At 37.6% G+C, this 26775-nt stretch overlaps 2 protein-coding genes and 1 pseudogene across 11 annotated transcripts; 2 read left to right on the plus strand and 1 right to left on the minus strand.

Annotated features, from left to right (window-relative positions):
- Positions 1-1559: 1559 nt before the first annotated feature.
- On the plus strand, positions 1560-4101 carry LOC148861168 (receptor-like protein kinase FERONIA pseudogene; annotated as a pseudogene).
- Positions 4102-4194: 93 nt separating this feature from the next.
- Positions 4195-9738, plus strand: LOC148861169 (Golgi apparatus membrane protein-like protein ECHIDNA). Of its 2 annotated transcripts, XM_088941471.1 has the most exons (7): positions 4340-4586; positions 4845-4914; positions 5167-5220; positions 5314-5517; positions 5632-5691; positions 6723-6849; positions 9370-9738. In XM_088941471.1, the coding sequence occupies exons 2-7, from the start codon at positions 4885-4887 to the stop codon at positions 9456-9458; spliced, it is 564 nt and encodes a 187-aa protein (XP_088797597.1). In that variant the 5' UTR covers positions 4340-4586; positions 4845-4884; the 3' UTR covers positions 9459-9738. The 2 variants fall into 2 exon arrangements, with proteins under 2 accessions (XP_088797598.1, XP_088797597.1); XM_088941472.1 differs by lacking the exon at positions 4845-4914 and having other exon boundaries at positions 4195-4586.
- Positions 9739-18281: 8543 nt separating this feature from the next.
- Positions 18282-22777, minus strand: PPD1 (Photosystem II reaction center PsbP family protein). Of its 9 annotated transcripts, none has more exons than XM_088941089.1 (4): positions 22337-22777; positions 19957-20375; positions 19193-19448; positions 18282-18773 (listed from the first exon to the last, which is right to left on the minus strand). In XM_088941089.1, exons 1-3 carry the CDS (start codon positions 22527-22529, stop codon positions 19227-19229), a joined length of 834 nt encoding a protein of 277 aa, XP_088797215.1. In that variant the 5' UTR covers positions 22530-22777; the 3' UTR covers positions 18282-18773; positions 19193-19226. The 9 variants fall into 9 exon arrangements, with proteins under 9 accessions (XP_088797215.1, XP_088797216.1, XP_088797217.1 ...); XM_088941090.1 differs by having other exon boundaries at positions 18282-18776; positions 22337-22709; XM_088941091.1 differs by having other exon boundaries at positions 19193-19397; positions 19957-20384; positions 22337-22685.
- Between the last annotated feature and the right edge of the window lie 3998 nt (positions 22778-26775).

Raw genomic sequence — 26775 nt, forward strand, 5'->3', positions numbered from 1 at the left:
GTGTTTATTGCTTAGAACTAGACCTATTCATTGGTTGGGTCGGGCCGGACTTGGTATATGTATCAACGAAATACACTCAGGCACGAACCCGACCCTTGCCCGACCATCGTGCCTAAGTCTTGAGCCCGAGCCCAATCAGAAATTTGAAAACATAATTCTTTTTCTTTTTTATTTAATAAAAAAGTTTTTATTTAATAAAAAAGTTTTTATTTATATTAAAAACCTTCAAAACTCAAAAATAACAAATATCTCACTATTATTTGAAAAAAAGTGAAGAACAAACAAAGAAAAAATATTGTATATATATTTTTTATTAAACAAAATATACTTTTATTATTTAATATATTGTATCAGGTCGTGCTCGGGCTCGAGTCCGGCTTTTTGAGAAAGCCCAAACCCTGCGTGAAAAAAAGTCGGGCCCAATGCTTTAGGCCTGAGCCCAAGCCCACGGGCCTAAAATTATGACCAAGACCGACTTAATAATCAAATAACAAGTAAAATAACAATCAATTACAGATCTAACCTTAAAGAGATTAAGGAGAAAGGCTCATGCATTTGTAAAAGAATCTGCTTGGCTTCCTTGGAGTTTAGACTTTAGCATGGGACATTTTCTTTTGTGTATGTCACATTTCAACAATAATGGACTTATTTGCTGACATACGAAAAGTTATCTTTCCTAAAATAATAATACATTAGATCTTCATGTCCATGCTCTTCTACAATGACAATTAAAAGAAGGCGAAAAAAGTTTTTAATGGGTATGTGGAATCGACAAGGTTAGGTAGTAAGCACTTGATGATTAGATAATATTGGGTTTAGTGCTCAGAACCAGACCTATTCATTAGTTGGGTGGGCCGGGCTTTGTATATGTATCAACAAAATACACTCAGGCTCGAACCCGAGCCTTGCCCGACCATTGGGCCTAAGTCTCTAGCCCGAGCCCAATCAGAAACTTGAAAACACAATTCCTTTTCTTTTTTATTCAATAAAAAGTGTTTTATTTATATTAAAAGCCTTCAAAACTCAAAATATCTCATTATTACATGGGAAAAAAAGAGAAGAAGAACAAAGAAAAAAGATTGTATATATATTTTTTACTAAACAAAATATATTTTTATTATTTAATATATTGTATCAAGTCATGCTCGGGCTAGAGACAGGATGTTTTGAGAAAGCCCAAACCCGACTTGAAAAAAAGACGAGCCCAATGCTTTAGGCTAGAGCCCGTGCCCACCGGCCTAAAATTATGACCAAGACCGACTTAATAATCAAATAACATGTAAAATAATAATCAATTATAGATCTAACCCTAAAGAGATTAAGAAGAAAGACTCATGCATTGGTAAAAGAACCTGTTGGGATTCCTAGGAGTTTACACTTTAATATGGCACATTTTCTTTTGTGCATGTCACAATTCAACATTAATGGACTTATTTGTTGAAAATGAGAAGTCATCTTTCCTAAAATAACAATAACATTAGATCTTCATGTCCATGTTCTTCTTTAATGACAATTAAAAGAAGGCGAAAAAAGTTTTTAAGGGGCTTGTGGAATCGACAATGTCGGGAAGTAAAGCAGTTGATGATCAGAGAATATTGAGTTTAGTGCTCAGAACTAGACCTATTCATTGGTTGGGTTGGGCCAGGCTTCATATATGTATCAACAAAATACACTCAGGCCCGAACCCGAGCCTGGCCCGACCGTCGGGCCTAAGTCTTGAGCCCGAGCTTGCGCTCGAGCCCGAGTCCAATCAGAAAATTGAAAACACAATTCCTTTTCTTTTTTATTAAAAAAAAGCGTTTTATTTATATTAAAAGCCTTAAAAACTCAAAAATTATAAATATCTCATAATTACTTGGAAAAAAAAGAGAAGAAGAACAAATAAAAAATATTGTATATATTTTTTTTACTAAACAAAATATATTTTTATTATTTAATATATTCTATCAAGTCGTGCTCGGGCTCGAGTCAGGCTTTTTTGAGAAAGGTTGAATCGGGCCTGAAAAAAAGTCGGGCCCAATGATTTAGGCCCGAGCCCGTGCCCCCGAGACTTTGATTGCTATTCTATGATTACTAAGTGCAGAATCAGATTTCCAAGTAAATTCTAGCAGCAGATTACCTAAGTGCAAAATCTGACTAAGTTTCCAATTACAAGATTCAAATCTAAGAGCACATTCTCCAAGTAAAAGTCATATTTAATTCTTAGTGACCATCAAGTCACCACCCCCATGTTCAATGAAAAACGAGTGCCCTAATTAAGCAAAAATGTAGTTGAAATACCTGATTAGAGGTTCCTTTGGACGTTGAGAGCAAGAAATACTCTCATCAAGTGAAAATCTTATATATGAAAAACTCTCAACAAGCGGAAATCTTATCCGTTCAAGGGTAGTTTGGTCATGAAACTTGCATTTAGGTTGACGTGGATAATTTGGCCAATGAACTTAAAAAATAAAAACTAAATGGCATGAAGAGTTTCGGATGTTTTGAAAACTTATGGTGAGTTTAAGAGACAATTTCCCTTCTTTTAATTTTCAAAAAAGAAACAAATATAAAAGCCCTTGCAACTTACATGCAAACCTCTCTAACTAGTCAGATCCCATCTGAAATTGGTAACTGCTCAGCTTTAAGGCATCTCTAACCAATTCTTTGGAAGTGTTCCCAACAAATTCGGTCTGTTAAAAACCTCAAGAGAATCTGATTGTGGAAGAACATTCCAGGAGTACTTGGAATTGCTTGGGCTTGCCAACATTTAAGGTAAGACAACTCTTTTTGTTGGAAAACAAAAGAAATTCTTCTGGTAATTCGAAGAATCAGGCTTCAGTCATTGCTGGAGGAGTTACCGGTGGTATTGCTACAGTTTGTATTCTTTGTTCGTTAGTGCTTGCTGTATCCTCATGGCAGAGGAAAAGGAAGTAATCTGGTAGCATTGATGGTGCATCACCTAGGTGGGTCCCTATTTCTCAGTATGCAAATTCACCCTCTCGAGGGTCTGCCAAAACAAGCAAAAACTTGTACAAGTTATACACCCTCACTTCCTTCAAACCTTTGCCGTCACTTTCCTTTGTTGAGATTAAGGCAATCGATTGTCTCAGCAAGGGGTCCATGAATTTCAAGACAGATTGAGATGCTCAAAGTTCCGCCACCATCACCTATCTCACTGTTTGGAATTTGGATACTGTGAAATGATCCTTGTCCATGATTTACATGGTTCATGGGGACTCTTCGTGAGAATCTCTACAAAGTTTAAGCTGTTAAATGAGGTCTTTGAATAGGTTTTGTTCTCTAACATGCCTCTTCACACCAAAACCTATTGAATTCAAAGTGTGGACAGTAAAAGCCCATCCATACTTTGTGCCGAAACTTAATTAATTATAATGGATGACAAGAATGGAACAATAAATCATTTGGTCAAAGTGGCTTTCTCTCATACCATCTCAAAAAACCATTGAATTTAAAAGCTTAAGCTAATAAGGTCCTTGAATAGGTTCTATTCTCTAACAGACTCGTAAACCACCCCTGCCGTGGAAGCAGAGGCTTGAGACCTGCATTGAAGCTGCCAGTGGCCTACACTTCCTCCACTTTGGTATCAACCACACCATTATCCACTGAGATGTTGAAGGCAACAAACATCCTCATAGATTTGAAATGGTTGTTAAGGTTTCAGATTAAGATAGGACTAACATTGGATCATAGTCATGTCAGCATTGTTGTGAAGGGTAACTTTGGATATTTGGATCCATTCAGGAGGCAGCAATTGGCTGAGAAATCAAATGTTTACTCATTTGGGATTGTACTGTTCGAGATCCTGTGTGCTCGTTCAGTGTTGAGTCCAACATTGCCAAAGGAACAAGTCAGCTTGGTGGAATTGGTCGTGCTTTGCCGGAAGAAGGGAATCCTTGAGTTAATTGACCCATATCTTAAGGGAAAAATTGCACTAGAGTGTTTCAAGAAGTTTGTAAAGACAGCAGAGAAATGTGTGAGTGACCAGGGGATGTTCTTTGGAACCTTGAGTTTCATTTTACGTACCCATTTGATGTTGCAGGTTTTAACGTATCTATTTATTTGAAAAATCTTATTTCAATCTTTTGGGTTTTATTTTGAAAATTTGAAGATCAATGAAGGGCAAAATTGACTGTAACAGGGTAATTTTGGGTTTTAAACTTATTTATATGCCACATATCAAGTTTTATGAACGGATTGTTATAGAACATTAATGGATATTAACCACAGGGAAGATTTGGTTAATTGTTAAAAAGCTTACGGATAATTTAAGACAATTTCTAAACAGTTGCCAGTTTTCTAAAATTTAGGGGTAATTTAATGAAACTTGAAATTTCCCTTTTCCATTTTTTGCGAGCCTCCGACGCCCACCAATCGCGCGTCGTTATTACAATGGCTCCCATCAGAATTCCTCATAGAGCGCTCTCCCGAGAATAAAACTGAAGAATTCAACCTTAGCTAAGAAGAAAGAGAAAACGAAGTAGAGGGAAAGATCTTACTCTGGTTTTTCTTCTCTCACGAATCTGGAGATCCCCGGGAGATTTCAATAGAAAGCATTTACATCTCTTGTTATGGATCTAAATCCGGTAAATCATACAACAAGATTTCTCACCAGCGTCTCCTTTTGCTATAGAATTCACATAAATTTCATTTTTATCACAGTTTATAAGCCTGTTCATCAAAGAATTGGTTTTTGTATTCTTTTCTTGGATGCATTTTTGTGTAAACGTCATCATGTGTGAATTCTTACATTGCATCAGAGCACTTGCTAGATTTTGTTTTCTTCATTCCTAGACTGTAAGTTATCTCTCTATCATCATTTACATAGATCTGTTCATCTGTAGGGTCGCCTGATTCCTATATATATCAGACAAGGTTGGCCTGATGTATCCGTTTGAATTTATCGAAATCGAGGTTCAAAAAACCAACTTTCCAAGCTATGACCTGCAAATTATCAATTGATGTTATTGCCTAAGCAATTTTTATTTTATATCCCTCCCCAATAAGAAAGCACATTTGGACAAAAATTTTTTCTTACTCGGCTTTAGGCCATGGAGAAGTCCAAGTCGGATGTCCTAATTGGCCCTAATCTAGTTCAGTTTTGAATGGCTTTGCTTACATTTATTATCTATTTCTTAAGTCATATGGTTTTCCTTCGTAATGCAGCCTGCGGAAAATTATGCCAATCCAAAGACATGCTTCTTTCATGTTTTCTTCAAGGTATGTTGTTTTTTGACAAGGTTTTTTTTTTTTTCCTTTCTCTTGCGTAACCTCATGTTGTTATGTGATTAACTATTTTTTGGATTTTGACAGGCTGCAGCTTTGGCGTTCTACATTCTTTCTGCCCTATTCTTTAGTAGCTTTGTCGTCATTTTTGTGGTTACAGTGCTTCTTGCTGCTCTTGATTTTTGGGTAGTGAAAAATGTCAGTGGACGGATATTAGTTGGTCTGAGGTGGTGGAATGAAATAGATGATCAGGGTGAAAGTGTCTGGAAATTTGAATGCCTTGACCAAGAGGTTAGTATGCATATATACAATATATTTTTCTGTACAATAAATCCCTACTACAAATTTTAGACTATAATTTTACCTCCATCTTATGTTCTGTATTTATTGTTGTTTTATGTACAGTCATTGGCTCGAATGAATAAGAAAGATTCATGGCTTTTCTGGTGGACCCTTTACCTTGCGGTAAGTTAATACACCACAGATGTACTATCAGATAAAATTTCTAACATGGTACATTTGAATTTATATACCATTAGATTTGAAGAATCACTGAGAAGTTAAGCTTTTTGGTTCTAGTCTTTTATGGTTTCTAAGGTCTGTGGCTGGAGTTTCCTGAAGATTTGTGTAACTGCGCAGTAGTGGTGGCTTGGGGAACTGGTATGATTGTGAATTTTTTATATCCATAGGTGTTTGTGCATGCGCCAAAGGGAGAGAGAGAGAGAGAGGTGTGGAGGGGGGTGAACTTCTATGCTTACTTTGCATGGACAAGTGCTCCAGCATATGGATATTGCTTTTTTTTATAAGTAGCAATGATCAAAGTGCTTTATTAATATAAATAAGCATAATGTACAGATAACCTTCTGACTTTGATGTTGAAAGGAAGACCACAAATAAAAAGCAAGAAAAAATGAAACATAAGGCAGCTCCTCAGGAGTTGACCAAGGTAATATCAGCTGAATACAATGGCAACCCTAGTATTCTCATCCCCCAATGAAAAGAAGCTCTAGGCAAAGTGCCAACCAGTGGGTTGGTAAGGTTTCCTGCTGTTCGTAGCAGAGACTTAGGCCACTTCTGTCTTTGGCAACTCCACGGGGTTGGCAAGGTTTCCTTCAAAAGAAATAAAAAAGAAGAAAGAAGCTCTAGCAACTCCACTTCTGGCTTTGGCCATTTTCTGGTGAATTTGTTGATCTTAGGATCCAGTTCAATGAGATGTCATCCTGACCAAGGTATATGTGCAGTACTTAGATGGTCATATTACTTTTTACCAGCTTGGGTAACACTTTCCTTTATGTGCAAATGGTTGCACGGTCTGTATTCATGATATACCCTAGTAATTTAAAAAAATGAACTAGTGAATGCATTGAATGACCATAAAACTTCAAATACTTGAGTGCTTCTCTTGTAGATATAAAGTTTCTTCTGTTAGAACTATCTTTTTATTTATTTATGTACTTATTTTGATAGATCTATTAGAGCAATCTTCTTATGCACAGGCAGTTGCTTGGATCTTCCTTGGAATATTTTCAATCATAAGGTTTGAACCAGATTATCTCCTAGTTGTAGGAGTTTGTTTGAGCCTCAGCATTGCAAATATTGTTGGCTTCACTAAATGCCGCAAAGGTATGCAATTTTTTGTTTTAATCCTTTCATTAGCCAACGTATATGTACTGTTTTGAATTGTTACCTGGGAAATTATTAAATTGCCTAGTTGGCCAAAGTTAACTTTTCTAGTATGGTTGATAGATTAGTTTATCCCATCTTTGTGCAAAACCCTAAAATCTGACATCCTTCTAGTGCCTAACTAGATTAAAAATGGTAGAGAGCATATAGAACTTGATTGACCACCTTGCTCTCATCAACTAAGATATTTGCAGCAAATGCCTAAGATCCTTTCCTTCAATATATAGAAAAAAGGCAATAATTGTATTTTCACAAAATCCATTTCCCTCCAAGATATTCCAATTTGTATTACTCCTGCAAAATGATAGATCCATGGCAAATTGCCAAAAATTAAACCGATGAAGTTTCCAAACTTTTAGTGATTCCTCCTTTCTAGGATACAGTCAGCAACAACCCTGCTATCTGTAATCTGTACAAGGAGGTTGATTTTGGTATGGGAAATTTTGTGAGAAGTGTTCTTTGATGTCTGCGCTGCAGCAGATGACCCTGGTCCACAAGGCAGATGTGTAGATTTCTTTGTTAGAACTTTATTTTCAAGGAGCAATTAGCGTGTAGGGTCCATGCATCAACAAATGCATTTGTATCATCTTCTGATTTCTGAGTACCACTATGGGTTAAAGAATGAAAATTAAGTATTATAGTCTACATTGGTTATTTGCACATTTGGATTATTTCTCCATCTGAATTGGGCATTTAGTTTTAACTGTGGCAGTGCCATTCTACGTTTCCAACTGCTTGCTTGATTACTCATTGCTTTTATAATTGAGTACCATTACAGGTTAAATAATGAAAATTGGGTATTATAATCTATATTAACTCTGCAAATTTGGACCAGTTTTTCATCTGAACTGGGTATTTTAGTTTTAATTGTGGTGGTACCATTTTATGTTTCCAACTGCTTACTTGATTACTCATTGTATTTATAATTGGTGATCTAGATGTAAATTAATTAATTCACAAAAGTTTAGGCCAAATGGAGTTATTCGATTTTTTTTACGTACAAGACAAATTCTTCTGAAGCATATTAAATTGATGACTGCTAGTCTGCTACTGCACCTGAAAGTAGCCCAAGATATCATAAGATCATTTTTTTGGAGACAGTGATATGTTATTTGCAGTTTACTGAAAAAAAAATATATTAATTGCATTTGAAAAGGCAAAAGGATATTGTGTACACCAGAATCCACATAAACAAGGCTCTTTGGAAGCTTGTAATAAGAAAACTTTGTATGTCTAATATATGATGCCAAAATAGAGGCTCAAAATTTAAAAAGGAGTGGTAGAGAACTTTACTGAATTGTTCTTGAACCAACAACCAGGAGCAAATTGTCCCAACCGCTCTTCTTTACAACAAAGCATCAGGATTCACCTTGTTTATAGGAAATGTGAGAGTTTCTTTCAACTTCAAGACAGATCACTGAAAAACTAGGGATCATTCATCAGAGTGTTTTGCCATGTTTACTAGGCCCTTCAACCATGATACCCGAATACCAATACAATTATGTCGTATTGTGCTGGATACTTCAATTTCTTAGTGCAAAATTTGTATCCAATGATGTACCCAGCTGCATCCTTGCTGTATCTGGGTAACATAGCACTTCAACTGCCATACCTTGAAAGTTGTTTTCTGGACTCCAGAAAACACTATTGAACACTGAAAATGTCCAGAAAACCTGATCACAGAAGAAAAGAAACTCTGTTGTGAATAAAGAAGTGGTTTGTTACTTTGTTGACTCTGGAGTGTGGGAACATATTGTACGATCTATTTAAGGGCCCCAAAAAGGTATCTATTATGACGACATTAGAGCTCAAAAGTTGTTACCATAAAAGGCTTAAAATTTCTCTTATGTTAAATGATGGTTATATAGATAAGGGGGGTTACCTGAGAAATTCATCTAGGTCTAGCATCTGTAGGACATTTTGGAGGCGTGCAAAACAATGCCTATTCCTTTTGTATTAACCATGTGAACTCATCATGGTTGGCAATAAAAGTCTAATTCAACCAATGGGATACCAGAGGATTGGCAACCTGAACACTAGCATTGGAAAAATTCTAATTCAACCACTGGAATACCACAGGGTCTGAACCCTGAACACCAGCTTGAAGTTTTGTGCAATGAACCAAAGCCAGTGGCATCATTAACAATAGTCTTTTGTTTATGGGGTTAGTTACTGGTTAAATGCTTAAAATAAGCCCATAAGTTAATATCTTGAGCATGTGATCCTCTGCAATGGTCCAACTAAAACCAAGTTTGAGCGTGAAGTCTCTTCAGTGATATCACTAAAATTAATTAATACATTGCTTATTGCTAGGTTTAAAAACTTAAGATGGGGTGCCTGTGTGGTTGAGATTGCAAATGTTCTTATTCTTTCTTGTAGTATTCTTAGTTCCTACTGCTAATTTTCAACTCAGATGCATTATTTTGTTTCTTAATGCTTTTAATCCTTGTGTTTCTTTAGATGCCAAGAAGCAGATTCAAGCATTTGCCTCTCGGACTATTGCCTCTCATGTTTCATCAACATTACAGTCAGCATTTAGTGTCGTGTAAGTTGTTTATATGGAAAATGAAAAAAAAAATGGAAATAAAATGTAATTGCTGCATAGTTGAGATAATGAGGAAGGGAGGTGGCACCTGATCTGGGTGCAATTTTTTTTTTTTTTCTGCTCTTGCCCATTTTTTAATGAAATTGCAAAGCAAACATACATAACAAACTGTTTTTCCATGCTCACAATTAGTTATAGATGTTTTTGGATCATTTATTTGAGATTTCCAATTTGTACAATGAAGAAAAGGAAATGTAATGCAAGAAGTAGAATGGTTATGTAAATGATTACTTCTTTTCCTGTATCTTATTCCTGTTTTTCGTAGCGAGGAATTTGATACTAGATTTCATTCCTGTTTTTGTATCTATTAATTGGATCCTATCACTGTAGTAGGTTTAAAGATGCAAATGGCAATCTCAAATCTGATTCCTATTGAATCGTTAACTTGTATTTATTTATTTAACTCCTATTAAATAGTGTATTAAAATAGAATGACAACTTTTAAACCACAGTTATTACTTTCATTTTAGTCCTTTACTATTTCAATGTTTCACAAAGCATTTTGATAGTTCATACTTCGCATTAACTATTAAGATATGCTTTTTTATGTTTGTACATAGAAATTGTCTTATACATTATGTATATAATTTGAGCTTTAGGTGTAGAGTTATTAATAGTTTAATATGTTTGTGAGATTTGTATAAATTTCCTTGGCATATGCATGTGCATCTTGCTCATCTTTCTGATACTTTTTTCGGACACATACTTAGAATCTTGGAAGAATTGGTGTAAAGTGTAGAAGAAACACACAAATCACTCAATGGCAGCGCAAATTTGTCAATCGTTGAATTGGTATACAATAGGATTCTCACGGGTGTGTATTGCATGCTATACTTGTTTGATTGATTGATGATGAGAGCCTGCTCAACAGGAGTCTTCTTCTAGGGAGACTCTGCCTCCCGAAATCAGAAAATAGAGAGGAAGAGAGAGACTCTGAAATGGCTCGATGCCTTTCTCATTATTTCATGGGGTATTTTTAGAAGTCGGTTACCCCTCTTTAGCTATAATGGGCCATCTTGCGAGGTCCCCGGTTATACACTAGTTTAATGGGCTTAAATGGGTCATTCACATTTCTGTTATTATCAACAGTTCCATCAACTCCTCCCCCCTTTATAACAACCTTGTCCTCAAGGTTAAGGCCGGGTAGCGTTGCTGCAGCTGACAGTAGTCTTCCCATGTGGCGTTTTCCGGTGGGAGGTGTTTCTATACCACCAAGGCTTGCTGAACTGTCTTATTGCCATCTCGTACCCACCTGAAGTCAACAATATGATCCATCTCTGGCTGTAGAACCCCCTCAGAAAATTCTGGTAAGCAAGTTGAAACCCAAGGTACTGGCCCTAAGTGTTTCTTCAATAGGGATACATGAAATGTGGGGTGTATCTTGGAAGAGCTAGGGAGGTCTAACTTATAAGACACCTTCCCCACCTTGGTTACAATACGAAATGGACCATAAAATCTGGGAGCTAACTTTTGAGAGGACCTTTTGGCCAAGCTACTCTGCCTGTAGGGCCTCAGCTTCAAATAAATCCAGTCTCCTACCTCGAACTGAACATCTCGATGTTTCTTATCATAGTAGGCCTTCATTTGTTGTGCCTTTAGCAAGTTGGCCTTTAAGTCCTTAACGACGACATCTCTGTTTGCTAGATGTGCATCTACTTCAGCCACAGCTGTGGATCCCTTCTCGTAGGTAGTAGAGAGGGTGGTTTCTCTTCCATACAGGGCATGAAAAGGTGACATGCCAATTGAAACATGAAAAGAGGTTTTATACCAGTATTCCGCCCACGGCAGCCACTTGGTCCACTTCCCAGGGTAATCACTAGTAAAGCACCGAAGGTAGGTCTCAAGGGAACGATTCACCATCTCTGTCTGTCCATCGGACTGTGGATGATAGCTGGTGGAATGATGGAGTTTCGTTCCTTGCACCCGGAAGTATTCACCCCAGAAATGGCTCATGAAAGCTGAGTCCCGATCAGAGATAATTGCCTTGGGTGTGCCATGTAAACGGGAGACCTCCTAGACAAAAAATTTGGCCAATTGTCCTGCAATGTATGGATGGGAAAGTGGTGCAAAATGCGCATACTTGGACAGCCGATCCACAAAAACAACAATGACTGTCTTTCCGCCGGAAGGAGGTAGACCAGTAATGAAATCCATGGTTACCTCATCCCAAACTTGTTCCGGGAGCGGTATAGTCTGTAACAGCCCAGCCGGGGACTGATTGTCATATTTATGCCCTTGACATATTGCACTTATGGCAACATACTCTCGAATCTGTCTCATCATCCCCACCCAATAAAATCGAGATGATACCGTACGATATATTCGTATGATGTCAGAATGTCCACCCACTGGTGAAGCGTGAAAAAGCTCTAAGAAGGCCGGAATGTGGGTTGAGTTACCTGGCAGCACCATTCTGCCCTTGTACATCAGAGTTTCATTACAAAGGGAGAAACCGGGTGGGACTTGTTTTCCATTCCGGATCTGGTTTCTGATCTCAGTGAGACAAGTATCATTGGAGGCTTCCTCCCTCAGTTGACTCATAAATGGATAAGTGAGCCTAGAAGCTACCATCTGACAGCACTCATGTTGCCTTGACAAATCATCCGCAACCAGATTGGACGGACCTGCTTTGTGTTCTATTGTGAAGTCAAAGCCTAACAACTTATATAGCCACTTCTGTCGTATCTCATTCAGAACCGGTTGTTCTATTAGATATCGTAAGCTTTTTTGGTCGGAGAGAATAGTGAAAGCTCGACCCAGCAAGTACCCCCTCCATTTCTGCACAGTCAACACAACCGCCATTAACTCCTTTTGAAACGTGGATTTCCCCTGGGCCAATGGTGATAGAACCTTGCTGAAATAGGCAACGGGCTTTTCGTCTTGCAACAGTACCGCCCCTACGCCCTTTCCTGATGCATCCGATTCCACTACAAACGGTTTTGAAAAATCTGGCAGGGACAAGATGGGCGGTGTCCTAAGGGCCACCTTTAGTGTCGTGAAGGCATTCTCTGCTTCTTCCGACCACTGCAATGCATTCTTCTGAGCAAGTTTGTTAGTGGAGCTGTCGTAGTGCCGTACCCCTTAATGAACCGCCGGTAATATCTAGTAAGACCCAAAAAAACCCCTACAGTTGTGGGCTTGGGCCACTGCAACATACAATTTATCTTGTCTGGATCAGATCTGACTGTGCCTGCAGTGACAATGTGTCCCAAATAGTGAATTTGCGTCTGTCAAAAATCACATTTCGACTTTTTAGCATACAACTGATTGGCCCTAAGAATGTCAAAGGTGTAGCTTAAATGCTGCATGTGAGACTCCCGGTCCGTGCTGTAGACTAAAATGTTATAAAAAAACATCAGAATACAACGCCACAAATACGAAGTAGATGGAGCATTAGTAAGGCCGAAAGGCATCACAAAAAATACATACTGCCCTCGTGCGTCTTAAATGCCGTCTTATAGACGTCTTGAGCATGTACTCTAATCTAATGGTACCCTTCCCGTAAATCTAATTTGGAGAAAATTTTAGCCATACCAAGCTCATCCAACAGTTCATCAATTACGGGAATTGGAAACTAATCTCGGACTGTAATTTTATTTAGGGCACGGTAGTCAATGCAAAAACGCCATGTGCCAACTTTCTTCTTAACCAAGAGGTCAGGTGCTGAATACGGGCTGCTACTAAGCTGTATCATGTAACCCCACCGGCGGCTAGTGGTGGCAATTGGGTTGGGTTGAGTTTCAATCCAACCCATTACTCGCCAACCCGTTAATGATCCAATTATGTAAAATTAAATAGGTTCGGTTCAACCCAATCCCGTTTTAATCCAATCCAACCTGTCCAAACCCATTAATCTTATATTTATGTACTTAAAACAAAAAACTAATTTTATCCTAATAAATAAGTTGGTCAGTTGTTATTTACATAAGTGATGAAGGTTCAAATTACATTACATGCATTATTTTTACACAAGCAGTAAAGCCATTTAATTATGTTTGGGCTTCAGATTTGACGAATCACTTAGGTTCAAACCGGTCAGACCAACTTAAACTATCTAATTGGATTGTCTTTGAACTAATCACATCAAGAGTGGTTGAACCGTTAAGATCTGGACCAGTCCGGTCGAATCAGGTCCCGATTGAACCGGTTCGGACCAATCGGGACCACATTAGATTGGACCAATTCAGCACGGTCGGTCCAAATCCAGCTGAACCGGTTCACTTCGGTCGGACCGGACTGATACGGATTCAAATCGGTCCCAGGTCAGAGGCTCCAAAGGATCTAGGTCAATTAGCATTGTTGACCCATGCCGGATTTGGTTCGTTAGGGTATGGACTTCACTCGGTCCGACCTATTTCAGATTTGGGTCGACCCAGATCACCTTGTGTCAGGTCGGGTCGTGCTGTGTTAATAATGGTTGGACCGGATTATCCAAACCGGGCAAAGCAAGCGATACCAAGCCATCCCGTTTGAGGTCTATTTCAAATTCGAGTTGACCCAGATCGGTATGTTGGATTAGGTGTGTTGAACTTATCCGGACTTGGGTGAAATTGATTTGGATTTATGTTAGGTGAAGTGTGTTGATTCAAGACAAAACTAAATTTGGTCAATAATTAATAAAAGATTAATGCATTAATTATAAATTATTTAATTCAAATAAAGAAAATAAAAAAAAAAAAGCTAAGGAATTAATATTTATATTTGTAATTGTTAATCCAACAGTTATCCACTACCCAACCCAACCCATTTAAATGGGTGGATCGAGTGATGGGTTGATGTCACAACCCACCAAGTAAATGGACAGATTGTGCGGATTAGATTCTGGGTGGATTAAACAGGTTCAGCAGGTTGGGTGAAAAATTGCCACCCATACCGGCGGCAAGCCAGAGAGTTCCTGAAAAACATCTGAGTAACCGGTAAGTAGTAAATGCAGTTTGGTTTCCTGTGTTTCAGACATGTGTTCACTGTCACTCCCGGACAAGTTGGGCCTGGCTGACTCACGCCCAAGCTTGTTAAAATAACTCCCTTCACACCAGTTCCTGACTTCAGAATAAGGTTTAACCTCTGCTGTTGTATCGGCTCTGGTTTCCAACCTTGTGACACCGTTTGCCTTGGCTCTGGAAATCCATCGTGAAATGGGCCCAATCACATGTTACTGGCCTCAGCTCTTTTAACCATTGAATCCCAGCCCCACAGAATTCCAGCGGGTACAAATCCACTCAGAATTCACACCCTTGCATCTGTAACCTGAGCCCTTCGCATATTCCATCACACCGTATTCAGTTACCATCAGCTACATGGACGGAGAACGGGACGGTCGGTTCGATTGCTAACCCCAACTGCTTAGTCAGCACAGCGGTAATGAAATTCAGAGTCCCACTACTGTCGATTAATACTGCATCCCGTCGGCCCATAAGCCGGCCCATCACCCGCATGGTCTGGGCTGAATGTGTCCCCGTCAGAGATTGTAATGAAATGGCCGGCTCTCCCGTCGGCCCAGTCATCTTCGAGGTCTCCCTCAGGGTCGATTTGTAAGGGGAACACCTGATGTCGCTTACACTTATGTCGAAGGAGAATTTCTCGTCGCAATTGTAGCAGAGGCCTCGATCCCTACGAGCCTACATTTCTGACCATGAGAGCTTCTTCAGAGGAATTGTTTGAGTTGGTACTGTCGTTTCCTTGGCGGTCTAACCTTGAGGACGATTGAGTGGAGTCTTCAAGATCGGTCCTGCGCCTCGGTTTGTTTTCCTCAAGCTATTTATCCTGTCCTCGTGGAGTCTAGCCAGTCCAACAGCCGCGGACATGGTGCTAGGTTGCATGGCCTTCACCTCTACTCGTATTTCGTCTTGGAGACCGCCAATGAAACATCCATTGCCAGTCGCTCAAATGCAACCTAGTATTCCCGTACCGTGCCTTCTTATCGCAGCTTCGACAAAGCTTCGTCAAAGTTTTCGAAAGAGGAAGGTCCAAAACAGATACAGAGGGCTTCCCAAAACTCTTTCCACATCATCTGAGGATGCGATCGTTTGTACCACTGGAACCGATCGCCTCTCCTTCTAAGTACACTGGAGCGCTCGCTACTCTCTGATGGCTCGCGATCTCCTGGATATCAAAGCATCGCTCTTCTCTGTAGATCCAAGAAAGAGGATCTTCTCCACTGAAAGCCGGAAATCTACTCTGACCTGGTGGTGATTATTTCCGCCGAACCGGTGAGAACTGTCTTGGCTGGAGCTCTCGGGACCGTTTTCTTTGCTGTTCGGCGATGCATTCAGCTTCTCGCATTGTGACATCACTGCTGAGGTCGCTTCCTTGATCTCTCGCAGGTCGCCGGAGAACTTGTGTAGATCGACCTCAATTCTATCCATTCTCTCTTCTACTGACACTGACCTTGTCTGCGGCATGGACAACCACTTCTCTGGACGAAACCTCAAGCTCTGATACCAGAATTGATGAGAGCTTGCTAACCACAGGAGTCTGAGAGAGAGAGAGAGAGAGAGAGAGCTCGATGCCCTTTCTCATTGTTTCATGGGCTATTTATAGATGTCGGTTACCCCTCTTTAGCCATAATGGGCCATCTTACGAGGTCCCAAATGGGCCCTTCACATTTCTTTTCTGTTATTATCAACAGTTCCATTAACTGATTACCACTTATAAGTTTTTAAGATATCGTGCCTTTACTCATAAAATCCATAGTCGAACTCGTTTATAATACCTCTAGTTCTAGTTAACGTGCAACAGGTCACTAAGGCTAAGGCTATGCATGGATTGATAGAAAATAGGAGAAAAACACAAAAGTTGTGGGAAAGTTTATAATACCTCTTTTAGGCTTTGCTCGTTTTTTTAGAATGTCATTCGGGTAAATGTATTTATCCAAGTAAATGTTTCTTAGAAAGTACTTATCGGTAAGTTTATTTATCCATGTTCTTTTAATTCCCTGATAAGTTATATATAATGACTTTTTTTATTCATAAAAAGTTAATGTTAAAATGAACAAACTTGTCCCATTAAGTTTTATAAACTTTCACCTAGTGGAAAAGTTTACCCAATCCACCAGGAAGATGAGTATCACTTACATGGATAAGTGATATCCAGGAAAAATAACTTTACCATGGGGCCCAAAACTTAAAAAAAAAAAAAAAAAAAAACTGTAAACCTGGTCGACAGGTCCTTCAAGTTAAATTCTAGATAGGTATCCTGTACCTTGGGGATAGTGTCAAGGCTTGAACGTTCAAATGTGACAATGCAGCATCTTGAAATTTTCAAATTATACATTCTAAGTCTAACCATTAACATTCCATCAGTTATCTTGTACTAAACATTTTAAAATTCCAAAACTACTCTTCCTTTCCTATAGATTTGATTGAACTATGTGTCAAAAAGTACAGGGTAATAATGTGTTGTCCTTAAAATTCAGGCCGTCACTACCCCCAAAGTATAGAGTACCTATGACATTTCATAACTGTTAAAATTAAGGGCTGATAGTGGCTTGTTCAAATGATTCCAACTTATAAAAAGAGAAGTACCATTGCATTTTTGCAACTATGATTTTGATTCTTGAATGATGAAACATAGGCATTGCAATAACTATTTTTCCTCTATTTTGAACTATTTTCAAGTTTTGAATGTTTCCAGCATTTTGCTTCCAGGTTTCAGCATCTATTTAGCAGTCTCAATTAAACCCTAAAATGTTCCTAAAACTCTATCTGCTAATCTTTTCAATATAGTTTCTTTAGTTTGGGGCTAGAAATGGATCAAATTGATTTTTCTTTTTTTTTTTTGTTGATAAATTGGATCAAATTGAATTCAGATAGGGATATCTGACTCCAATCCAATAAAATATAAAATCCAAATTCGATTTGATATCCCACAAAGCATAGATTCAAATTTAATTCATTTATATTATCTAGATATTTAAATCAATTATTAATATGGATAAACATGTAGAAAAAATCTATGATGTCGGAAAGGTATGATGGTGGAAGATCTTTCATAAATTGGATCAAATTGAGTTTAGATATGGATATCTGAATCCCATCCAATAAAATATAAAATCCAAATTCGATTTGATATAAAACATAGATTCAAATTCAATTCGTCTATATTATCTAGATATTTAAATAAATTATAATATTAGTAAACTTGGAAGAGCTTTGACCATTCAAGCCCCTCGATTGTTTATCGCTTTCCCGATACCGATTGATTGGTGTGAAATTCTTCAGGTATCATAGTTGAACCCAAACTTGTATAGAATTGACATACATAATAAATCTATAATTAACATCCAGTTGTAACGAAATTTAACGAAAAGCTCGTATTTTATATATAATTATATACCAAAAAAAATAGTATTTAATATATGTATACAGAATGGGATCTGATCAAGATCGAATCAAACGATATTCAAATTCAATCTGATTAAATAAACGGATCATATTTTTAATTATGATCAGATCCAACTAATAGCTATTATAATTTATAAATGCCCGGATCTGACTTAAAAGAATAGGATGGATTCATATTCGAATCGGATCCATTTGGAAAACTCTACAAATTTGGGGGCACAGGACTAGTATTACGGTCATCAGCCAAAATTTCTCCGATCAAATGACCTTCCCACTCTTATCATATATCCCCGGATCGGTGGATCCTCTCTCTCTCTCTCTTTCTCTCTCTCACACACACACACACATCATATACCCAGTTACCCACCTTAGGTCCTTAGCAGCATCGGTCTTCCTCCATTAGAAGTTTCTAACACGAAAATATCTTATTTTTAAAGAAGATTTCATTCAAAGGAAAAGAAAGGCTCAAGGCCCAAACAATACAAACTATAACAAACTGAGCTAAAGCATACCTAGAACCAGGATACAAAAAAGATTCCCAATCTCGATTATGAGACACCCAGCCAAACAGGAGGAGAACCCAACCAACCAATCTCTTTTAACAGAAGAAGCTCATCTGAGCAACCACAGGTGCAGCCCTATTACAACAGCGGTTTGCACATATAAAAGACACATCCAAAAGAACAGCACGTTTCACAACTTCCCAAACAGAGAATAAAAAATCCAAAGGTGGATTGTAATTTGAGTCAGAGAGACAATTCGCCAACTCTTGGCAATTAGATTCAACGATCAACTGATCCAAAGCAAGAGAATTAGCCAGCAGTAAACCACTAAACCCTGTAAAACAGCTTCCCTCTCTGCTTCAGTTGGGCTGTTGGTTTTCACAAGACCCGGGCTGAGCAGCAACAAAAACTCCCCTGCTGAGCAACAAAGATTACATGAGCATAACTGAGGCCACTCTCTTTTCTTTCAAATAATTCTGCACTTGTTTGTTTTCTTTGTTATACAAAAAACGTGGACCAACGCAGAAAGCACATCCAACTTTGTATTTTATTATGGCTTTTCATGCGTCCTACCATGTTTGTAAGGCAAAGGATACAAAAAATTGCATAGACTCACTGTTTACTAATTACTACAACTCCTTTCTATTTTCTTCCTATATAAGAATTATGCATATAATTGCCTATTTTTTATTATAAAGTACTTAGAAAGTGAAATGAAAAGATGAAAATGTCTAAATGCAGTGAATGGAATATTTAAGTACCAGTGATAATACATGTCTAATTCCTAATCACACTAACCAAAGAATGGGGGGGAACAGAGAGAACTCAAATACCAGAGCGTAGGGATGTCTCATGGCAATTAAATGGTCAAGCTGCCACCTTAACTACTCTGAAGGAATCCATGACCTGGCGCAGATCGTTTTCCTCCTCCAAGAAAACATTTTCAGGTGTTTGCAGTCTCAGTTCATACAGTCGGTTGTTTTCAACTCCAAGAACTGAAAGGTAACGCCTGTTCCATTCCAAACGTACTATTCGTTCCTGTGGCATAACAGCTAATTCATTGTTGTTTGCATATGACTTTATATTTATCTGCATACAATGTCAAAGGTGCAACTTTTAATCAAATATCCTGGATTTGATATGAATTGCATGATGAAGATTTATGCTTCTGCCAATTTCCCAAAAAAAAAAAGATGCATGTATTCATTCTTTCCATCTGTCATCTGATAGAAAGAATGTGATGAAGCCAAATCATTCAATTACAAGACTCGACAGTATTGTCCAAGATCACTTGGGACCTCACAGTGCAAGAGCTATCATGATAGGACAACCTAATGTTTAGTTCTTAGTAGTACTATTTCTATAAGGTATGCAATCAAGGCTCAGTTTAGGATGAGTGCAAATACAAGGTTTAGAAATACTGTATACAAGGTCTTGCAGCACTCTTCCCAAACTGAGCTTTGGTGCAAATGAACAGTGCAAATACAAGGTTTAGAAATACTGTATACAAGGTTTTGCACTGAAAATACTTGTATTTACACTCTTCCCAAACTGAGCCTAAGCATTTTTTTCGTATTTTTTTTTAATCCATCCTAACCTCAACTTGATAATAGATCTTTCCATCATCTGCAACTCTTGATGATGTAGAAAGAATGTTTGATTCACGCCGTACGCCAAGTCTAGTAGACATAAACTCTGTCAAATACTGTTTAAGTACTTTCTCTCCTGCTTTTTGAGGAGGACCCAAATCCTCAACGCTTTTGTACTTGGAAGATGAAGGAGAGGAAACTTCCACCGAAATATTCTCATCCAGAACAAAAGGGTCCCTGAAAAATATGTCTGCTCCAGCACCTCGGACTTGAATCCAGTTCTGAGGATACTTAAACGTATAACCATCAAAAGTATCTATATATTCCCTAAAGCCAATAGAAGGTTGAGCCAGTGAACTGTCATGAAAGCCAACTTGTGAGAAGATAAAACTTGAAAGCATCAAAGTCATCACATTCCTCCTTGGAACTGCAAAAGCTTTAGTCTGGTTGTATCAGGAGGGGCATTATTTAGAAACCACATCAAATAGACTAAAGAAAGGTAATCTAATGATCAAATACAATGTGCTAAATGCATAATGGAAAACAATGCAAGAGAAAATACAAGAAAAAGATGTAGTTCAATAACTGACAAGTGCATCTTGAAAAATGGTGCAACCGTGCTGGAGAGAAAATAGGAAAAAGTAATACAAGAACATCTGTGGAGCAACATGGATATGATTGGATCATTGGACTGACAACTAAGAAATATTTTTGCAATGGTAAAAAGGTCATTAGTCCATTACCCAATGTTGGTCCCAGCCATCCAGGGTCTTGGGAGGGTAGACTGCAAACAAACCTTGCCTTCTTTTTTTTTTTTTTTTTTCTTTTTATTTTGGCATAAAAATAGCTGCTTGTAGACTCAAACTCATGTTCTCATACTTATCAGTCTGAGATTGTACTATTACACCAAGTAATGGCCCCCTAAATATTTGTACAATGATACTGCCCACATCTTATGTGATACATAATGAACATTCCCAAGTTCCCATCAATCCTGAGTTCTGACTCTGCAACAGGTAGGCAATCTCTTAGACTGGATGCTTTAGAGATTCACAGCAGCGGGAAAGTACTTGAATTTGACTTTCTGGATTTTAGATGAACCATAATGGAAAAGCAACCAGAAAAATCCATTTACCATATGTAGGACCATCAAGTTCTTGTGATTTTTGTCCATGCTCAGTGGACAAGTGGCTCATTGACTTGAAAGGCAAGGCAAATAAGTGCTTGGGCATTAAGTTCATAATGTAAGCACCTATGGACTATGATATCCTTTATCTTTTCTTTTATTTATTTATCTATTTGGTAGGGCTTCATCTTTTCAAGTGATCTTCCTATTGAGTTTTACCTGTGCAACTTAAAAATGGAAACATATTGTTGAATATGAAAATCCCAGGAAATCTGACAACAAAGTGACACTACACCTATCTGTTTTTTTTTTTTTCTTTTTTTTTTTATCAATTCACATTTCTGGCACATTTTTCATCAATATCTTTCATTTATAAGATTAGAATCTGTATCTGACGCGAATGCTTGCAGCATAAGAAGTGCGTTCAAGTTGCCTTCATTCAACACAAGCCAACCATAGAAAGAAACAGAGACAGGGAGATAACATACAAAAATAGTTAGAGAAAATGACAGAATTTTCATTAAATGGGACTTTGTTGTTGCCTAACTCAAGGCTATTTGCTGAATTTTGTAATTGTTGAACTAAGATTGGCACCCACATATTGTATGCTATTCTGTAATTGCACTAAGCAAGCTCAGTAGCTAGTGGCAATAACAACCTCGAATATACAACTTAAATTGTGTATTATCCATGAATATAGGAATGTAATTGACCGATAGTAGACCCTACCACAGTATGTACAATTAGTCCAGAAATCCTATGAAAGTCGGTGCTTGGTAATGGAAACCTCGTTGGAAAAGGGTAGCCGCCTTTAAGAACACCCTCTAGTTTCTATTTTGAACTTTTGATAACTCCAGTGTACTAGTTAATATCCCACCCACAAAAAGGAACAGAGAAAGAAAAAGGATCAATTATATTGCTGCATTTTTTTTGGTTCATATTATATTGCTACAGATTTGGAGGGTACATTTTCAACCCTTTTACTGCAACTTGAACGGAAAAATTTTTCTATCAGATGCAACGGAAAAGATCACAATGGAATTATGGAGCCATTTCGTCTAAGATGGCAACGAAATAAGCTACTGGTTATTGTGATAGGCCTTAGAATGCCTGCCCGAACAAAGGCAGTGTCCGGTTACAAAACTTATGTGTAGTCGAGAGGAGAATTATATAAGAGAACATGCAAATCATCAATAGAACTGTAATGGAAACACGGAGGTCAGAAAAACGAGACAGGGAAAAAGAGAGATTAAATATGTAACCTCTTGAAGGAACATTTTCAGCTTCGCAGAAGATTCCACGGCGTCGGCTCGCAGTGTTCGGGCTGGTAGCTGACAAGAACCGCACTGGAGATGTTCCGGTATGTGTCCAAACAAACGGTCTGCCTCGTCTTGAGACCGCCGTTCGAGGGTGTGAGGAGTGTGGAGCAGGAATCGATTCAAGCACCGCAGCCATGGACAGAGAAGAAAAAAAAGGGTTTCTAACTGAGGATCCAAATTAAACAAATGCCATTGTTGAAAATCAACAGAGACGATGTCACATATGAGAGAGAGAGAGAGGAAATCACGGTGACCAGAACTTATCAGAGTGGATAGTGGATAGGAATGTTACGAATTTGGGATGTAAAATCAAGTTAGGCTTTGTTTGGTTGCATTGCAATTTTGCACTAAGAGTGCCAATGAGAAGAATGCAAATTCTGGTTCAATTTTATTTTATTTTAGGTTTTACTTATTCTGCTTCAGGCTGCAATCAAATAAAATAACGCAACATCTGAAATTTGCACTCAAATCATTTACAGTTATGGTAGCATATTTTTGCATCACTGCAAAACAAACTAGTCCTTAAGGGTGTGTTTGGTTGTAGTTTAAATTTATTTGCACCAATACAAATGCATGGGAGTGCAAATGAAAAAATGCAAATTCTAATTTAATTTTCTTTTGGGTTTTATTTTATTTTGCTCCATGTCTTAATTTACTTCATTTGTATTGCAATCAAAGAAAGTAAACTAAAATTTGAAACAAAAATAGGTCAGAATTTACAGTCAAATCATTTACATTGTTATATATATATATATATATATATATATATATATTGTATCATTAAGGACTAGTTTGATTTGTAGTGTTTATATTATTTTTCTATTTTGTATTATTAAGTTGTGTTTGGTTGCAATGCAAATAAATTTGCACTGCTGTAATATATATATATATATATATATATATATATATATATATAAAATATGTGCAGTGCAAATACATACAAAATATAAGGTTTTGCACTTTAATATAGAATAACGGAATGACTTAATTACTTAAACTACCCCTAAGTACATAACGATTACTTAAAGTACGCCTAAAGTTTGAAAGGTAGCTCTGCCCCAAGCATTACAAAAACAAATAAACAAAAGACCAATATGTTGCTTGGTTTTCTTCCCTAAAAAAGTGAAAGTAGGAGATGTCACACTCTAAACTTTCTGCAATCTTTGAGCATTCGGTGATGATGGTCTTCAGCTTCCAAGGAACGCGAACCTTCTTCTATCTTTAGGCATGAGAAAACAAGGAGAGAGTCCCCTTCAATACAGATTGGGACTGATCTAAAATTGAGCAATACTGTAGGCTTCCCAAGCCGCCCATACTTCATCAAACACTGCCAAGATGACCCTTGGCAATGTAGGCAATGGTATAGCCCCAGTCCTCCTTTTCGGAAGCATCAAAATTAATTTTGATGGTACCAATTGAAGGGAGCTTTCAGAAAATATGTTTCCAAGATTTTAAGGAATTTAAGTTACTAAAAATTTTTACATGAATGGAGGATTATTTTAAATACCCTTAGAGCTCTATCAATAATAATAGGGGGAGGAGAATCTTTACTTTTAAAAGCTTTTTCATTTCTATCTTCTTGAAGGCTTCTCCACCAGTCAAGAAAGGAGAGATTACAATAGTTTAGGTCACTTGTACATTTTCTGAATATGTGATCAATATCCTCATGATCACCATATTTCTACTCCCCCATCCCATTGGACATGATGCAAGCCTCCTTGTAGGTGGATTTACCTTTGGGATTCAATCTCCAGATTAATTGACCCTTACCAAACTCTAGATGGGAGGAAGATGGACATGATCAATATCCTCATAGTCACTGCTCGATTGGATGATTTGACCATGCCATATGTGCAAAGTCTGCTTCCTACATTTGAAAAGCTATTAGCTCAACATGCTATCTCTATTGATTTTCCTTCTAATATTGCAAGTAAAAAGAGGGATACCTCTACATACTCACAACAACGTTCTTACTCAAATCAATTGCCTCCTTCCTCTGATAGTAAGAAACATCCTAACAATGATTCTAAACGACCCAATGGTAAGGATAATTCTGTTGTTTGTCAGATTTGTGGACAAGAGGACACACTGCTTCCACTTGCAAGAAATATCTAGAGCTTCTAGGTGCCAAGAAGTTCCCCCAAAAGAATGCCAACGTTGCTCTCCTGCCTCTTCTACTGGTTCTTCTCATAACCCAGCCTGGTACCCAGATTCTAGGGCTACGAATCACCTCACTGCAGATCTCAATAACTTATCCTTGCACAATCCACATAATGGTTCTAAAGAAATTACTGTTGGTAATGGTATGCATTTACCCATCTCTCACATTGACTCTTCTACTATCGTACTTCCTCTATATCTTTTGATTTACATAACATTTTACATGTGCCTCGGATCACTAAAATCTCGTCTGTAAGCCAATTTTGCAAGAAAAAGATGTCTAAACATATTCATACATCCATGCTAAAAAATAATAAAAATGAAGCAACAAAAAAGATGTTGCTTATTATATAATGGTAAATGGACCTATATCAATAAATATTAATTTCGTCATGCCCTTTAAATAAAATGCATATTATATATTTAATTAAAAAATCAAATAATTATGAAATTTAGCCAAATAAACCATCTTCATATAAAACAAATTTATCATAAAATGTTTATATATACAATTGTTACTTTCAGGTCATAGATCCATAATAGAGTCCAAAAAATATAACGAAAAAATCATTTCGCTCGATGATGTCCTGAAGTCTTCATCAAAATCCAAAGTATACATCTTAAACACCCTCCATGTTAACAATTATTTCCTGAAAAAACAAATACATCTTGTTAATAAAAACTAGATATAATATTATGTCTTTGGATCTAATAATAGATGGCTGAGATAGATAAATAGAGAGATCTTACATAACAGATATTATATCTTTGTTACAAATGGACTATTTTGTGTGCTTTCACTATTTGTTTTTTCTAGAACAGCATACAAGTTTATGGTTGTTTCTTTAACAGTTCTCACTTGCTTTAGAGAGTAGGGGTGTCAATTGGACTGGATTTGGTCCAATCTGATCCAGTCCACCATTGATCCATTTAAAAACAGAACCAAATCCGGTCCAAACCCCATACAAACTAGATCCAATCCGATCCAATTGAAATGCAAATGGACTGGACTGAACCTAATCCGGTACAAACTAAATGAAACTTTAAATTTTACACAAGAGCCTAGAAAATATATAAAATTCAGAAATATATTATATTCAGAAGCACTACAAACAGCTACGAATTGGAAAAAAAAAAACACTGTTCCAATCTGGTTTAATTTCTCTCTTTAATTTCTTTTCTTCCAAGTTCCAACTATCCCCCCAAAAGAACCTCTTTAATTTCTCTCTTAGATATATTATATTCAGAAGCACTACAAACAGCTACGAATTGGAAAAAGAAAACACTGTTCCAATCTGGTTTAGCTAGCTAGATAGCTCTTTCATTTCTTCCAAGTTCCAACTATCCCCCCAAAAGAACCTCTTTAATTTCTCTCTTAGATATATTATATTCAGAAGCACTACAAACAGCTACGAATTGGAAAAAAAAAACACTGTTCCAATCTGGTTTAGCTAGCTAGATAGCTCTTTCTTTTCTTCCAAGTTCCAACTATCCCCCCAAAAGAACCTCTTTAATTTCTCTCTTAGCTTCCATACTTTCTTGTTCAACGCACCTGCACTTACTCTTTCTAATAAATTCTGTTTCTGCTCTACCCATTTTCTTTTCAAAAACTCATTCACATCCAATAGAAAACTTTAGTGCAAACATGATGCTTATTCTTTCTAAATTCTATTTCTGCTCTACCCATTTTCTTTTCAAAAACCCATTTACATTTAACAGAAAACTTTAGTGTAAACAAGATGCTTTGTAGTTAGCAACTTTGCATTGCCTGGGCAGCTCTCAGTCTAGCAGTAGGTAGCCCTTTATGTGAAAGCTTTCACTCCGCTCTAGGTAACCCTTCTCCCAGGTAGCCCTTACTATGGTTCGAACTTGGTAGGCTCTGATACCATTTCTTATGTGCTTGACCAACATGCCAAAAGCCCACCATGCCTCAATCCTTCAAGATGGATGGTTACTGAGCCCATATTACTGTTTTGAAGACTGAAAGTGACCTGACAGTTGAACTCTCAAGACTGTGAACCAATACCCAGAAGGGCTTCATTTTAACTTGGGTGATAATTTTTAGGCTTGCATCAGGCCTGAAAAATTTGTGGGCTGCACCTGAGCCCAATACTAGACCTGGCCTAACCCATAACATTTATAAAATATTATATATGAGTAACATAATATATTTGAAGTTGTAGGCAGAAGGTGTGGACCTAGGCCTAGGATACCTTACCATA

This window comes from Nelumbo lutea, chromosome 4 (genome assembly GCF_056320005.1).
Source record: "Nelumbo lutea isolate HS-2025 chromosome 4, American lotus-T2T, whole genome shotgun sequence".
In the NCBI taxonomy this organism is placed as follows: domain Eukaryota; kingdom Viridiplantae; phylum Streptophyta; class Magnoliopsida; order Proteales; family Nelumbonaceae; genus Nelumbo; species Nelumbo lutea.

What these genes read in the sequence shown, in the direction of transcription:
- LOC148861169 (XM_088941471.1), top strand. Translation starts at nt 4,885, where the DNA reads ATGTATCCGTTTGAATTTATCGAAATCGAG. An exon ending in TTGAATTTATCGAAATCGAG is followed by an intron (nt 4,915 to 5,166) that starts GTTCAAAAAACC and finishes TTCGTAATGCAG; the next exon opens with CCTGCGGAAAATTATGCCAA. An exon ending in CTTCACTAAATGCCGCAAAG is followed by an intron (nt 6,850 to 9,369) that starts GTATGCAATTTT and finishes GTGTTTCTTTAG; the next exon opens with ATGCCAAGAAGCAGATTCAA.
- PPD1 (XM_088941087.1), bottom strand. Translation starts at nt 22,529, where the DNA reads ATGGCTGCGGTGCTTGAATCGATTCCTGCTCCACACTCCTCACACCCT. An exon ending in TGAAAATGTTCCTTCAAGAG is followed by an intron (nt 20,385 to 22,336) that starts GTTACATATTTA and finishes ACCAGACTAAAG; the next exon opens with CTTTTGCAGTTCCAAGGAGG. An exon ending in AGATCTATTATCAAGTTGAG is followed by an intron (nt 19,449 to 19,956) that starts GTTAGGATGGAT and finishes CATTGTATGCAG; the next exon opens with ATAAATATAAAGTCATATGC.